Source organism: Gouania willdenowi, chromosome 3 (assembly GCF_900634775.1).
Source record: "Gouania willdenowi chromosome 3, fGouWil2.1, whole genome shotgun sequence".
Taxonomy (NCBI): domain Eukaryota; kingdom Metazoa; phylum Chordata; class Actinopteri; order Blenniiformes; family Gobiesocidae; genus Gouania; species Gouania willdenowi.
In genome coordinates this window covers 24,251,129-24,267,867 of record NC_041046.1, presented here as the reverse complement: position 1 = coordinate 24,267,867, position 16,739 = coordinate 24,251,129, and the positions used below count along the sequence as shown (strand labels likewise).

Sequence of the window (16,739 nt, the reverse complement as noted above, 5' to 3'; positions counted from 1 at the left end):
CATGTGGGGAAATCATTGCACTTGATATCTCTTTGGGGTTTGGTCCAACAATGAGGGAAATGAATGCAAAAAAAAAAAAATTGATAGTTGTTTGTTTGCCTTGTCTTAACATTTGATTTGTTGTGGTCTGTGCTGCTGATTGAGCCAGAAGCACAGAGGGAGAGTTTGTCAGCTGTGCTGAGGGCGATTGCTGACCACAAATGTCTTAATGCTGCAATAAAAATGCCTTTTAAGAGGTTTGGATGCAGCATGAAATGCTACTGGGGGGGAAATGGGATTTCAACTGATTTGTGTTTATAGTATTCAGAGGATTTAGTAAGCATGAGGACATCTCTGGTGGCACAGTGCGTTTCTAAACTGTCTTTCTGGTAAAACACAGATTTTCCAATAGAAGTAGTTCCTTCCATCACTTTAATATAAGGGAATTTGCTTTAGAAAGCCTATGTGGCCTTGCTTGCTTTTGATGTATGAGAATTGAAAAAGTTTGATATTTTATATTGTGAGAAACATCAGCCAGGCTATCTTTCAGAGAGGGTTGTATGATATGTTGGCAAATTCGGGTTCTGGTCTTATATCTCAACATTTAATAAAGCATCAGCAGTTTTAGCAGAATTTATGGTTTTATTAGTCGTTGCGATACAAGTTTTATGCTGATTAATGTGTAAACTACTTTTCAGGATTTATTCTTTGTTCTGCTTGCTATAGCAGAGTTGTTATACCAAAGTAGAAAAAAAAATATCAATTTCAGTGCTGTCACCGTCTAGGCTGAATGTCCTTAAAAGACCTGGTTTCTGTTCCAACTTCCTAAGCCTTTCCGATACCAGTTCTCTGCAAATAAAGCACATCTGACTTCAATAAGAAAACACTTTTTCCTTTTTGGTGCTCCAACCAAAGACAAGCCAGAAGGTGGATTCAGGTAACAGGGTTGTGACTGAAAGCAAGTTATTCAGGTGAGCTGAAGTGTAAGAAGATTTGCGCACTGATGCTGGGATCTCTCCCTTGTTGTAAATTACATTAATGCCAGGGTCTACGGGACGGCTGTGGCTTGCCACCTTCAGTAAATCACTAGCGCTAGATTCATGCTCTGAGAACACTAAGCCCGAGTGGATTCGCGTTAGCTTGCTGATTGCACAGAGAGCTGTTTCATCTGGAGCAGTCCGTGTGGAGGATGTGGATAAAAAATGAAAAACTGCTTGTGGACATTGGTGCAGGTCGTTTTATGACATACAAATGGAAACAAACGTGTGGGCAGACTGGCTCTGCTCTGCTGTGCTGTCTTCTGTTGCATTCCAGTCTATTGGGTTGAACATCTGCTGTGCGACATGACTGGAAACTGAATATCCTTTAGGACGCGCAGACAGCAGTGCTGATGTGAGAATTTGGGTGGCTTTGTGCTGCCTCAGAACAGATTGACTTTCCAGACTGTAAAGGTCTACGGTACTAATTTCAACATTAATACAGAAGAAAAGAAAGGGGTGAAACTGGAGTCTATAGAGTACATCTGAAGGATTTTTATTTTTAAATAAACGGAATATGTAAGCTGTCTGGTGTTGTTAGTTTTGTGTATGTACTAAATTCATATTATTTCACCCACTCCGTAGATTTAATACACTTTTGATGATAATTATCCAACCCACTGAAGTCTAAGCAGGGAGTATGAGCAATGTCAGCATTTGGGCAGAAATCTTGCTACCATGGAGTCAGAGAGTGTAGATAAGCATTCCCTAAGAGACTCCAGACCGATAAGAACAAGAACTAAGCTGATGAAGACATATGTTTCCCCTACAGAAGAAGCATGTATAGTATGATGACTCAGCAGTCAGACCAACAGACCTAGGATGTCAGAGAGGCTTCTGTTTCCTCCATGTGGTGATGGGGAGAACACGTCTGAAGCTTGGCTTGAGTTATGTAAAGGCCATTGGGTGATGTGGATCTCTTCCCCAGTCATGGTTGGTAAAGTTATGCTTTGATGAAGGCTCACTGGATGCTTGACAGTTCTCGCGATTGTGGTTAAGACAGAGGAAAATGCAGGTCGCCCAGGATAGCCTCCCTCCTCAGGTTCCAAGGTGTCAACAGAGAATGGCGAGCCCTCTGCCAGCGGGCGAGCAGGGACGTCTCTGACTGTGGGTTGGGTCAGTAGAGACGAGGAGCCCGAGGCATCATAGGTGGATTTTTCTGCAAAAACAAAAGGTCATTATGGTTTAATGTTGAAGCTGATTGAATTATAATTTCTATAGTAGATTAGTTCTTGGAAAAAAAAATATTGTTTAATTGCTTTTCAGTGTCAGTGTACAAGAAAACCAAAAGAACCATATAAATAAAATGTAAAAAAAAAAAAAAATGGAAGCAGCAATCAATAAAAATGCTATTTCTCATCAAAAAGTTGCCCTTTTATTGTTTGACATTTGATGGTCCATATCAAATCAAACTTTACAACATGCATATAAATAGCACAGTGCTTTGCAACGTAAAATAGTACATGTTAAGGCTGAATGATTTATCGTTTTCTGATCGAAATCACAATTTCAGACTATTTTAAATTAATGTCATTAAATTAAATTAAGTTGATCAAAACTTAATCAATAAACCTGCTCAGATTCAGTAAATCATTGATACCTGAGGGGAAATTGGGTGACATTAATGCTGCTTTCATACATCTTTATGTGACATAAATAACCCATGTCAGTACAATTTACATTTGTAAGTTACTATACATTGTGAAAATTGCAATGAAACTTGATTTGAAGAAAACTGTGAATCGAATCGAAATCGCAATATCTGACGGAAAAATTGCAATTAGCTATTCTCATGAAATCGTTCCACCTAAGTACATGTGCATGTAACTGAGTCTGTAAGGACTATGAATGTCTTTGTTTAGTGCCTCACCTGGTGATATGCCACGATGGAGAAAAGTCACAATCTAACAGTTTTACTTAGTACAAAGCTGTAAAAACATCTTTCTAATAGTCTCAGACAAACAAAACAAGGGCAGACACTAGTGCATTCCCAGGGTGCTGAATAAAACTAGCTTCAAAGTGAAACAAACGGAATTATTCAAGAGATAGCAGCCATGTGTTAAAAGTATTGCAAAGATAATACCACATCTAAGACTGCTGGCAACAGATTTTCTGCTTTTGGAGAAATAATGCCTCCATGAAAGGCATAAGGAGAGAATGAGAAAAAAAATACTGGAGACAAAACCACAGTATTGTTACTGGTAGGGATATACTGATGTGAATTTTAGCAATTTTCACTTGGATTAAGCAAAATATACTAAAGCAATATGATTACATCATCACAAAGTGTATTTCATGAGCAGCTACATTAAGAACAGTCACAGTGAAAGTTAAAGGCGACATTGTTGTGTCCATTTATAACTTCCCTGATTGTTCCTGGCAGTTTGAATGCAGATACAGTTAGAAAAACAACAGCATAGCATCTGAAATTCCATAGTTGAAGTTTGGAATCAAATGCCTTTTTTGTGACATTTTGTAGCTATCCAACAAAGCTAACCTGATCCATTCCCCCATCATCTATGCTCTAAGACTGTTCTATGATTACAACTATCAAAAAGTTGTGATTGTTCTTTTGTTGTGTGATAAAGGACAATTGTATGTTTCAATTATTTTTTGAAAATATTTACTGTATGAACTTTTAATTGGTCAGGACAATACAGAGATTGGCAAATACTCAAACTATCATCACTGTTGGCTGAAGGCAACGTTACTGCCAACCTGCTGCTCTGTCATTTCTTCCAGTCATCTTGGTTTATCCTGTTCTCCCATCCTGTGTTGTAACTACAATTACATTAATTATAAATTATTATCAATACTGTTTATAATGTCTAAGGCAGTGTTTCTCCAATGGGGGTACGCTATGGCACGGAATAAATTCACCGGAAGTGATAAAAACTCTAGGAATAAATCTATTCAGGTCCTTGAGATTTGTTTAATACTATGAGAGTTAAAGGATAAGTCAGTATCAAAGAAAACGCCTAAGTTTTTTACTGTGGTGTTGGGTGACAGAGTAATGCCATCCAGAGACACTATTTGCTCTGATAATTTCTCTCTGAGGTGTTTTTGACCAAATAAAATCACTTGGTTAAGAAGGAGAAAGTTACAGCTCATCCAGGATGTGATATCTTTAAGACAAGCCTGGAGTTTTAATAACTGATGAGTTTCATCTGATTTCATTAACAAATAGAGTTGTGTATCATCGGCATAGGAATAGAAATTTATATTACTAGTACAGTGCCCGTCGGAAGTATGTACTCATGTGGGAGCTTATGTAGAGCTGTCAATTATGGCCAAATGAGTATGTGTTTGAAGGTTGGATGTACAAAGAGGTGTAGATACTATGTAGTCTGTAGTGTTGCGGGTGCAATGTAAAATGGCGTGTGCAATTTCCCTGGTTTAATTCTGTGGGACATGCGCTTGATAATTTGATAAAGTTTGCACCAATGCGGCAGTTTAGGTAGAATATGATGAAAGGCACATACATTCATACAAATAAAACTATGTATTTAGCATTTAACATTTCTTAGTGCATCAGTGCTTATCATCCAACGTTAGTAATTAATATACAAACAGATGTAACTTACCGAGCAGACTGAGAATAACTTCATCTATAAGTTATGTGTGTAGCTCACACTTCCAGAGGAAACATGGTGTGTGTGTGTGTGTGTGTGTGTGTGTGTGTGTGTGTGTGTGTGTGTGTGTGTGTGTGTGTGTGTGTGTGTGTGTGTGTGTGTGTGTGTGTGTGTGTGTGTGTGTGTGTGTGTGTTTTGCTACCTGTCCAGCTCTCCTCTGTGGGCTCACTCTCACACACACGCAAGCGCATCAGCTGCACACATGCACTCATGAGTGCGGCTGCTCAGACGGCCCTCCCCTCTCTCCGATCTAATACTCCGTCCAGTGAAACCTGTGACAATTCTGCAGTGATTTCAAAATGAAATGAAAATAAACGCTTTGAAAAGTAATCGCAAAATAAGTCCAAAATAAAGGATGCACACACTCGCCGTTTGTGCAGACTTTTAAAAAAAGGTTCAGCTCGAACGGACATCGCGTCAGTGAGATATTCACTCCACAAACACACACGCAGACAGACGGTCCTGTAATTAATGGATATACGTTTTCTGATAATGTTACTTAGTGGAAGCATATATAATATAAAGAGTATCAGTCCCAAAACTGAACCTTGTGGAACTCCACGTTTAACTCTGGCGTGAGCTGAGGAGAGATTATTAACATGAACAAAGTGGGTTCTGTCTGATAAGTAGGATTTAAACCAACCTAGTGCCATTTCTTTAATCCCAAATATGCTTTCCAGTCTCAGCAGCAGTAGATGATGATCCACTGTATCGAAGGCTGCACTGAGATCTAAGAGCACCAGAACTGAGACCAACCCTCTGTCCGAGGCTAAAAAGAGATCATTGGATACTTTTACTAAGGCAGTCTCTGTGCTGTGATAGGCTGTAAAGCCAGACTGAAAGATCTCGTATAAATTATTCCTATGTAGATGATCACATAGTTGACCTGCTATGATTTTTTTCAAGAATTTTAGAAACAAAAGGGAGATTGGATATTGGTCTATAATTGGACAAGTCATTTTGATCAAGGGTAGGTTTATTAAGGAGAGGTTTGATTACAGCGGTTTTAAAGGCCTGTGGCACATAACCTGTTACTAAAGATGTGTTAATCCAGTTCACCATATTAGTGCTAAACATCTTTAAATAGTGGAGTTGGGATTGGATCTAAAAGGTTGTTGGTTTAGAAGCAATAACTATTGAGGCCAGTTCAGATAGACCAATTGGAGTGAAACTGTGCAAATAAAAGCTACATGTTGGGGATGTTTCAGGAGCTGCTTTGTTTAATAAATTATTGAGCACTCCTGCAGGGACATTAGCTTTGTTTCTAATTGTTAGGATTTTATCAGTAAATAAGATGATGAAGCCATCACTGCTGAGGCTGACAAGAATATGGTTCAACAGAGCTGTGGCGTTTGGTGAGGCTGGCTACAGTGTTGAATAGAAAGTCCTAACTTTGCGAATAGCTTTTTTAGAAGCTAACAAACTCTTTCTCCAGGCTATATGAACTTCTACCCTGTCTGAAGCCACTTCCTTTCCAGTTTTTGCAATGGCTGTTTTAAGAGACGTGATTCAGAATTATACCAGGGAGCGACCTTTTTATGACATATCTTCTTTTTAAGCAGAACAACAGCATCCAGAGCTGTGTGCAGTGACAACATTACACTGTTGACAAGGTCATCTGTTGTCTCTGTCCTAAGACATTGATAGCTACTCTCTGTTGAGATATCTTATTGATCAGAGGTAAGCAGTGATGGAACTAAATCTTTAAATCCAGCTACAGCGTTTTCAGTCAGTGATCTACTATAGTGTACTCTTCTCTCAAAGTTTAAGCAGGCTAATATTCTAAATTCAAAGGATAGCAAAAAGTGACCTGAAAGAATAGAATTTTGAGGATATATTGTCAGGTGATCAATATCTAGACTATATTTTAGAACAAGGTCCTGGGCATGATTAAGATAATGAGTAGGTTTGTTTACATTTTGTGTAAAGCCTAATAGTGAGGTAAATAATTTATTTAGGCTGTTGTTTTCATCATCAACATGAATGTTAAAGTCGCCTACTATGATAGCTTTATCAGTGCTCAGCATCAAATCAGTGAGAAAGTCAGAGAATTCAGAGAGAAACACTGAATATGAACCAGGAGGATGGTAAACTATAAACAGTAAGATGGGTTTTTCTATTTTATTTTTGGGATTACAAATTTCAAGAGAAAGGCTTTAGAATGAAATATGGTTAAGTTTGGTTTTTGGAGTGATTGATTAAATAGAGTGAAAAACTACTGCCACTCCCCCTCCACGACCGCCCTCATGGGGAATATGGTGGTTATCATAGCTGGGAGGGCTGGCTGAGCGAGGTCTGAGTGAGGCATAATAAACCTAAATAATGGTCAGTTAAAAGATCACTCACTAAAAGATTTAGATTACACCAATCTGATATTTAATAGTTTACATTCAATAGTTTTTTTTTTTGTTGTTTTGTGTTCTGTTTGTAGTTTTAATTTTGATTAGATTTTTATGGTTAACTCCTCTCCTGTGGGTTTTAGTTTGCACTGCATGTTGCTCTGTACTGCGTAGCACAGTGTTTATGGAGTATATGCACTATGTGCTTTGAGTAAGGGGCTTATCTATGGAAGTGTCTGTAGCTGCGTGTTTATTCTCAGCTAGTCATGCGTATGTAGAGTTGTGAATCACAGACTGTAAGTTTAATGTTAGCATCTGCGCTCCATGTAAATCAGGATGGATACCATCTTTTTTTGAATAGATCAGCACATTTCCAAAATGATCAGAGTTATCAACAAACTTTGTTTGTAGGAAGTTGTGCTGCTGTAGGAGGCGACTAAAGTATAATCACCACTGAGGAGGGGATAAAACTTTTTTGTGGCTAGTCTGTTTTGTTTGTTAAGATAAGTATTGGTAAAAACAGCTATACATAATACTGCGGTCAGTTTCAGGTAAGTGTGAGAAATTTGAATCCATGTTCTTTTCTTCATAAGCAATGATTGGCCTGGGGGCAAGTGTTTACCTACTGCTGGCACTTTAAAGGATTTTTTGAGAAACATTAAATGAGAACCATAAAGGAGCATAATACCCTTAGATCCAGTTAACGGTACAGGTTACAAACTCAGAATTGCTTCTTAAATGTCACCAGTATCCCAGAAGCCTGCTTTTTTAAATATAGATAATTTACATTTTAGGCAAAATATAATTGAATTTTGTGAGCTGACATGATGTTTTGTTTAACCTCATAACAGCTGTTTACGCTGGAATCTAATCCCCTGTCCTCAATTAATCAGCAATATGATTAAATGTCCTTAATAGAATTGCTATTCTGCGTTTCTTAACCCTCTTTTCAAAAATGATGACACAGGAAAATGCTGCGACAAAAGTAAACTAAACTCTCATATTTGCACAAGAGATTTTCCCAAAAGTGTAAATTTGTGCTGCCTCAACATGAAAAAGAGGTCAGTTGAAGGGCAATTGAAAGCTTACACCCCACACTCACTCTTCAACATCCGGCTGATTAGCAAGCTAAGCAGTAAGTTAAATATTAGTCCGTGGGATGGGTGCCAGTCTCACTGGAAGTGTGATTTCCACCTACAGTTTGTCACCTGCAGCATATGGAGAAGTTTAACAGTCAACCTGAGAGGAGGACATGGGTCCATAAAGAGGAATAATGGCTTAGAGTGCGTAGGAAAAGGTGAGACAAGAGGAAGGTTATTATTGAAACTGAAGCCATTTTCTAAAGAGAAAGCACTTCAATTCAACATCACACTTCACATCAAATACTCTGTATTTTAATTTTAATTCTTGAAATCATCTGAAACAACAGATGCAATGGTTAAATGTAGATAGATATTTTGAAGCAGTTAAACCACCATATTAAAAACCAACTAAACTATATTATTGGATTTAATATGAATAGAATCATTGCAATGCAAATTATACTTATGCTAGACTAGATCTTCACATTATCATCACTTATTTAACAGCATCTGTACTTGAAGGTTTTATTTCAAATTGGATTGTGAACCATGAAATGTACTTGACACTAGCTGGGTTTCCATTACAGATTTTTGCAAAAAAAAGCGATATTTCTACATGGCCACAGTGTAGCACCCAGGGAGCAGTTAGGGTTAAGGGACTTGCTCAACGTCACACGGTAATGGCCCAGGTGAGATTCTTAGTGGTGACTGTCCAATTACAAGCTTGCTTTCTTAACCACTAGGCCACCACTGCCTTTGAACGTGTTTCCATTGGACTTTGTCTTGGGCAGGAGCCTCGTAACTCCAGTGAAATCTCAGGAGACTTTGCTGCAAAAAGATGGACGCTCAGAAACTCCTTCTAACACTCTGTATTCCTTTGTTGCATCATGTCTAATGTAGCAGTAATCATTTTTAACTATAATGCTAAGAAATGTCCCGGTCTCCTCGTCTGGCTACATGTACCGCGCCATGGTTTCTCGGAGAGAAGTGGTCATGTGACCAGGTACGTCACGTCATGTGTTTGCAGAAAAAGTGCTTCCACAGCACTTTTGTGACACATTTCAACATCGAAACATCTGAAATACCTCCTCATGAAAGCGTAAAAACCTTTTAGCAATATTTGAGTGCTTTTTTCGAAATTCAGGTATTTCCATTAGCAGTTTTTATTGCGCTATTTAGATTTTGCGCATTTCCAAGGGTAATGGAAAAGCAGCTTCTAGCAGGTGTCCCTAAAACCCTTTTTCACTTCCAATACCGACATTGCAGCCTTGCATTTGGACGATGCCGATATCAATACAATATGATATCAGCACAAATCATTCGAGAGGTGACCCCACCCACCCGTCCTACAGCCTCTTCAGCCTGCTGCCATCTGGGAGGAGACTGCAGAGTCTCCGTGCTCGAACGAGCAGGCTCAAGAACAGTTTATTCCACCAGGCTGTCAGGAGACTCAACTCCCTCCCTGCTCTCCCTCCCATTCGTCCACTCATCCCCTTTCCCTTTCCTGCCCCTGCCCCCATCCCCCCTCCGCCTCCTTCCACCCTCTGCCCTCAGTTGTCTACCCTCCTTCAGCCCTCTGCCCCCTCTGCCCTCCATCCCCCACGTGCTCCACTAATTCACGCACCCTAAACTCTGCACAGCCGTCATTGTATTGTTATGCTATTTGTACTATTTGCACACTACCTCACTTTTTAACTTCATCTGCACTCTGTTTATATTATTAATACTGTAATTTATTTATATTCTACCTCATAGTAATTTATCCACATTCTACCTCATAGTGGAACACTCACAAGTGCCTTGTCTGTCGATTGTCTGTTGTTCGTTATTTGTTGTCCGAATGTCTTTAGTTAAGTTATTTGTTGTATAGTATTGCTAGTTGTTTTTTTTGTGTGTTTGTTGTGTGTTTTTGTGTTTTAAGTGCTCTTTTTATGCACTGCAGGTTTGCACTGGGGGTTGGGGGGGGATTGCAATTTCATCTGTGCTGTATGTTTAACATGGGGCATATTTGACAATAAAGAACCTTGAACTTGAACTTGAACTTGAGATTCAAGAACTGTTTTTGTTCCCAATAGGGGCGATTCACTGTGCAGAAATATGGGAGCATACAAACATACAAGCCCCCTAAAAAAACTACATAAAAGTATTTAAAAACATGTGACACATTAAAGCACAAGCAAACATAATCAGCCATACTTTTATTGCTTATTTTGAATTGTGGAATGTTAGAAAAAGCTTTATCAAGTGATATTACGCAACAAGAGAATAACAGTAGGAAAAACCGACCCGTTTATTACTAACCAATGGGTTACATACATTTTAACCTTGAACATAAGAATATTCTACAGTTTAATAAGATTAATTAAAAAATTAATACATTACATAACCTCAATAAATCAGATAAATGGACTACTTGTATCAGAGATTTTAGATACTCAGGGTAATTTAACACTTTTTAAGCCACGAGGAGGTAGAAATGACAGGACTAGGACTTCTCATGTTACACCTATTTTACCCACTGCCTCTTCTTTAGCTTTGAGCTGTTTAGGGTTTCTTTTATGTGCCAAAAAAAAAAAAGGTAAACAAGAGGCCATAATTGAACAGAGACCTGGTAGAAACTGTGTATCAGTCAGAAAACTCTATTTTGTGTTGGAACTTGTAACACGAGGCAATTGCTTTAAGCTGCCATACTTTTTTTTCACTCTTTCATTTCATATTTTTTTATATAATCAATTTCAGCTCTGTCTCTTTCAGTCTGCATGAGGCATCGTGCTGCTCATGCAGAGCTGCAGGAGGAGGTAATGGTGTGTGACACCAAGCGTTGCTGATTTGACAGTATGGACAGCAGGGAGGTTGTCACACTACCGCTGTTTCTTTAATTAATATTTTATGAGGGTGCAAATAGCACAGCAGCAAGGGACAAACATTAGATGTCTGGCCAGGAGTCGGGGATGTTTATTCTTGTCATTAGGTCTTAGATTGCTGTGGACAAGAAGATCACATAATTCATTTAAAGCTGCTTTTTGGTGTCTTTGTTTAAATAGTCGAGAGAGTTCAAAATTAGGTTAATTTATGCAGTGACATTGCGGAATATAGAAAAACTTTAGGATATGGTCTATGAAGTGAAGTTATTAAAAGTGTTTAACGAAAACTGGTCTTGTTTTGCCAAATTGTGTCAAATGAAGGAAAATCAAAACATTATAATTGCTCAAACTTCCCCTTCCTTCCAACATTTACCGCACATCAAAACATTTTGACTTTTTTTTTTGTCTTGGATGGCCAAAAACATACTGTATCATCAGATAGCAACAACATGTGCTCTTTACTTTTCAGTTTGTTCTGGAAAAAAAAAAAAACAGCAGCAAACAAAAATTACCCTAAAAGGTTTAACTGCACAGTACAACTATCTTGCTGACATATGTTGTTGTTTCCTGTTTCTACTTTACTTTTCCTGGAAATGTACCACTTCTCTCTCACACACACACACGCACACACACATGCACAAAAACATACACACACAAAAACATACACACACAAAAACACACACACATTAAAATGTGTCCACTACTGCTTACTGGGAGTGATTTCCTCTGTCCTTGTCCTTGTGTTTCAGATTGCTTCATCTGCAACACAATGAGTGACGATTAGGGGTGGGAACCTCTGGGTACCTCACGATACACGACGCAAAGCTCACGATAACGATTATCTCACGATATGACGACACCGCGATTATCGATATATTGGTCAGGAATCAATCTACGATAATCTATGACATAAGAAGGAAAAAAAGATTAAGTGAAAAAATACAATTTTTATTTTATATCTCTGAAAGACAATGAATTGAAAGTGCAACATTTCTGTAAATAAGTGTCAACATACCAATGTAAATAAATAAGTATCTCCAATAGTGCTTTCTGTAAACAAAAAAATAGGATTTTTCTTACCAGTGACACCATTATAATGCAATATTCCAAAAAACAATATATTGGTTCCTTCAACAAACAGTGACAAAATTTATGTCAAGACCTACCTGCACATTTTAGTGAAAAAGCAGAAAAGGTTTTGGGGAAAAAAAAAAAAAAAATATTATAAATTTTTTTTAATCGAGCATATCGATAATCGATCGTGCGGGAAAAATATTGCGATATATCGCCGTATCGAGATATCGTCACACTCCTACTGATGATTCTTATTTTTACAGACGAGGCCTGCTGTGTGTTGTTAATGTGTTTTCACATATACTGTAGGTCATATAACATTTTGAAAAAAAGTGTCGTATTGAAGTAGCCCCACTTTGAACACCAAAATCATTCCTTCCTTTGTGTTTCTATTAATGTGACACGAGGAAAATATTCCCCCTGAGTGTCTCTGGTTTTTCTGACTTCCAGCACTTGTTTAGTAGAACACACCAGAGTGCTGTAATTCAGAGCTTTCAGCTTGCTTTTTGAAAGGCGTTGGGGAGCCTGTTCCCTCCACTCTCACACAAGGGCTGCAGCTTGTGCACGAATAGATGAGGACAAGGCTAACATGTTCCATTTAATCATTATCAGATCCATTCATTTATGACAGACATGGGCAACTGGCGGGTCTTACTCTAATTTTGAGCAGCCCCTGAAGTAAACACAAAAATGAGTTAAAAACACATAGAAAAATTAGAGAAATATACACTAGACAACATAAATACACAAAATGATTCCAAAAACCCATAATGGCATAACAAAACAAAAAAAAACAACACCAAATGAGAAAAAAGCTATACAATTTCAAAAGGACAACAAAAACACAGAAAAATACGCAAAAAAATTCTCCAAAAACAAAAATCCTCAAATTGGCTCATGACACACAAAAAAAGAAAATACACTAAATGACATCAAAAACACACATAAAACATTAGTAAAAACACACAAGATAACAACAAAGTGCAAAATGAGAAAAGAATTACACAAAAGGAGCACAAAAAATGAAGCCAAACAATAAATTACACCAACAAAAACATAATAAATGACAACACAAACTTATAGGGATGTAACGATTAATCGTAAGGCAGTTAAAAATCGATTCATAGGTATCACGGTTCACATCGATTTTCTGAAAATTTAATCGCAGTACTTTTTTTAAACAGCAATAGCAATATATTTATCCTTCTCTTGTCCAAATGCTGAGGCGGCGGGCGGAATCTGCTACTACTTTCTTTCTGGCCGCCTTCTACTCTTAAACATGTTCATAAATGATTCCTTACAACTTTGGCACCGAACGAATATCTGTTTCTATATTTTTAGTTAAATTGCATTGTTTTGAATAGTTTATCAAGGTGAATCTTTACATACCTACAAACTTAGAGTGGTCATTATTCTAAATGCTGACATGAATGTTGATCATGTGGCCTTTGGATCAGAAAATTGCTTTTTTGTGGCCCCGCTGTGATAATTGTTGCCCACCTCTGATTCATACAATCTCATAAAATTGCCTTGAATGTGCAGCACCTGTTTAGTTAATATATAGGCACAGCATGCCAAAAACACCAAACAACAATGAGGCCGGGGCGATACGGACCAAAACTCATATCTCAATATTTTTTTCTCAAAATATACAATATAAACCTCAAATAAGTTTGACCAGAAAGACAATTATGAGTTAAATACAAAATGCTACACAGGCACATTTATTAACAAACAGTTGTGCCACTTTTGGCTTTTTCTCCTTTAACGGACAGCATGTATGAGTGAGTTCTGTAGCGTGGCTTGTTGAGGTCTGGGTCAGGACACACTCAGAAATCCATCTAACTGCGCTTTTCATGCTGTTCTGAAAAGTAAGGAATCCAGCAACTTCTAAAACTACTATTTTAATACAAAATAAGTAAAAAAAAATAAACAAATAAACATAGACAATATTGTAATTTTCACCCAAAATAGAAAACAAGATATATCTTTAATATCGATATATCTCCCAGCGCTAACAACGATTTGTTTTGTTTTTTTATAGAAAGAAATATATATCAATACAGTGATATTAAAATCAAATAAAAGAAAACTGTTAACTATATAACATTAGATTCATCCTACGAAAGGACACAACTGTCTCTATCAAAAGAATGATTTAAAAATCACACAAGTGTGACAGAAGAAAGAGCACCATATCATGGGAAAGCTGAGATTACCCCTGGGCAACATTGTGTGTGTGTGTGTGTGTGTGTGTGTGTGTGGTTGGGGGGGAGCAGGGTTCTCATTGGTTGCAATAGGGGATGGTGTTTACAGGGTGTAAATCTATATAGTTTTTATATTTATTATTCTTATATTGTAGGCATTTTTGTATTTATATATTTTTTCCAGACTGCACTGGGGAGGGAGTAGTCCGTCATAATTTTGCTGTTCACCCGTGATCAATGACAATAAAGACTATTGCGATTCTGATTAAATGTGCCCCGATTCATGTTATTCAAACACCTTCAAATTGACTACATTTTCATTGCTAAGGTGCAAAGAAAAAAGCCTAAACAAGTCAAACCAAACATAATTATCTTTTCAAAGGCTGGATGCCCTATCTGCTGTACCCAGGAATTAAACCTGGATTCCCTCAGTTGCAGAAAAGAAGGTTAGATAGATTCCCAGAGGCAACAAATTAAAAAAATAAATTGACACTACGACAGGTTCAAAGACTGTTTTTCTGCCTTCAGTGCATTCCATATGTTTTTTATAAGCAAGGGTTTGATTTATGAAGCTCTGTTGGCCTATCTTATGTTAATATGAGGTTTGCAGGTTGTTATCAACACCAGTAGTAAATCAAGTAATATTAAGACATGATTTTACTACACGTTATGTAGCAAAAGTACTATCTTCACGATTCAAAGTTGCTCCCTTATTTGAGTAAAAGTAAAAAAGTACATACTACTAAATGTACTTAAGTAGAAAAGTAAAAGGTTAAACAAATGTCCCTTCAATAATAATACAGGGTTTTAAGACAAGCAAATTCCATATCTTTTTTTTTTTTTTTCTTAAGAACTTGTAGATTACTGGTACATGGAAATACGTTAAATCAGTTACATTTGAAACACATGGAGAATTTAGCACTTATTATTTTATTACTTTAAAATGTTAACCATAAAACTAAAGGACATTTTTCATTTAGTCTCAAGAGAATCATGTTTTACAGGTTTCTGTAATGGAGACGTGCCTTTTTTGGTCTGAAAATGAGTCGTGCTGAGCTAAAAAGTCTTTCACGAGCAACGTCGCGGTCGTTGGTTTGCGTCTTATTATGTGGTGACTCATCTTTTTAAGAGTAACAAGCTCATTTTTTAAATATAAGGAGTAGAAAGTACAGATACCAGAAAAAAAAAACTACTTAAGCATAAGTATTTGTACTTAGTTACTTGTCACCTTTGTTTATGTCTGTACAGAATGTATAGTGGCTTTAATACATTTGGGCTGAAGTTTAACACTTGTCAGAGGTAAAAGCGTCACAAGCCTATACACTTCTTCCCTTCAGTTAAAAACTTTAGCGATTCCCATTTCACTTAGGCTGTTTTCACACCAGTATAATCCTGGACTTGGGCAGATAACTTTATTTGTGTTCACATCTCACTTATTGAACTGCTCCAAAATGAGAAAAACCAGTTCGGGAACTGCTTGTTTTTGACACTTTATAACTCAGATTGTACAATGTAGATATGATTTTCAGCAGTAAATAGCAGGAAGAACAATAGGGGGATGCTCGATGTCCCTGCAGGCAGCGCTCAGGGAAAACTTGCCCAAAACACGGTTAATTCAGTGAGTTTGTTCAAACCTCCACACGCACCTGCTGCCACTATTCACTGCTTTCTCTCTGTATATATGAGGCGTTTTAATGTTTTCTGGTGTTTTCTTTAATGACTATTTTTATCACTCTATTAGAGCAGTTAAAATGACCCAGGAGTCCCTGGAGTGAACAGACTTTTAATCTACTATGCTTTGAAAAGTGATTGCTGTGTTTAGCTAAAACACAGCGAATAATAAAAAAAAAAAAAAAAAAAAAAAAGCTGTTTGAAGAAATATTGATGTCTTAACAAAATTAGGGCTGCGATGATTCCTCAACGTTCCTCCAATACCTGAATTACAAAACATTATCCATGAATTGCCTCTGACTTTTGAATGTTTAACATTTTTTTTTTTCCTTACAGTGCCTGCATTTGTTGTCCTAGGTTGACCCCACGTGTTTTTGCAACACATATACATGTTTGCGTTTTTCCTTTTCTACTTTGCATAATATGTATGCAATAAACAAATGTGATTTTTTTTCTTAAAGAAGGAAACAAATTGGCTGGTTTTATTAGCTGGGTTAGGGTCAATTATATTTGTAATTGTGTAATTGATAATTAATTACAATTAAGGCGTAAATATAATTGAAATAGTAATTTTAAAAATATGTTGCTGTCGTCATCATAATGAAATTGTAATTGAGTTTAGATAAGTGACTTTGTAATGTAGTTACACAAAACTGTGGAACCATGTTACAGTTCTATGTACAGTTCTACACATGGGTAGTTACCAATTATTAAAAAATGTTAGATATAAGCTTTCTCACATTTTACCATTTAAACATAATTTAAATTGAGGGGTATTCTGACACCAAAAATAATAAAAACCTATATTTTCATTGATTAAGAGACCTAACAAGGTAACCAATAGATAGGAAAGA

At 37.1% G+C, this 16,739-nt stretch overlaps 1 protein-coding gene across 1 annotated transcript in view; it reads right to left on the bottom strand.

Annotated features, from left to right (window-relative positions):
- The window catches only part of kiaa1549lb (KIAA1549-like b), a 93,532-nt gene that overhangs the window by 42,488 nt on the left and 34,305 nt on the right, over positions 1–16,739 (bottom strand). Inside the window, exon 2 of the mRNA XM_028443148.1 lies at positions 1,834–2,175. Coding sequence (XP_028298949.1) covers positions 1,834–2,175 — 342 coding nt within the window. The remainder of the gene's footprint in view (positions 1–1,833; positions 2,176–16,739) is intronic.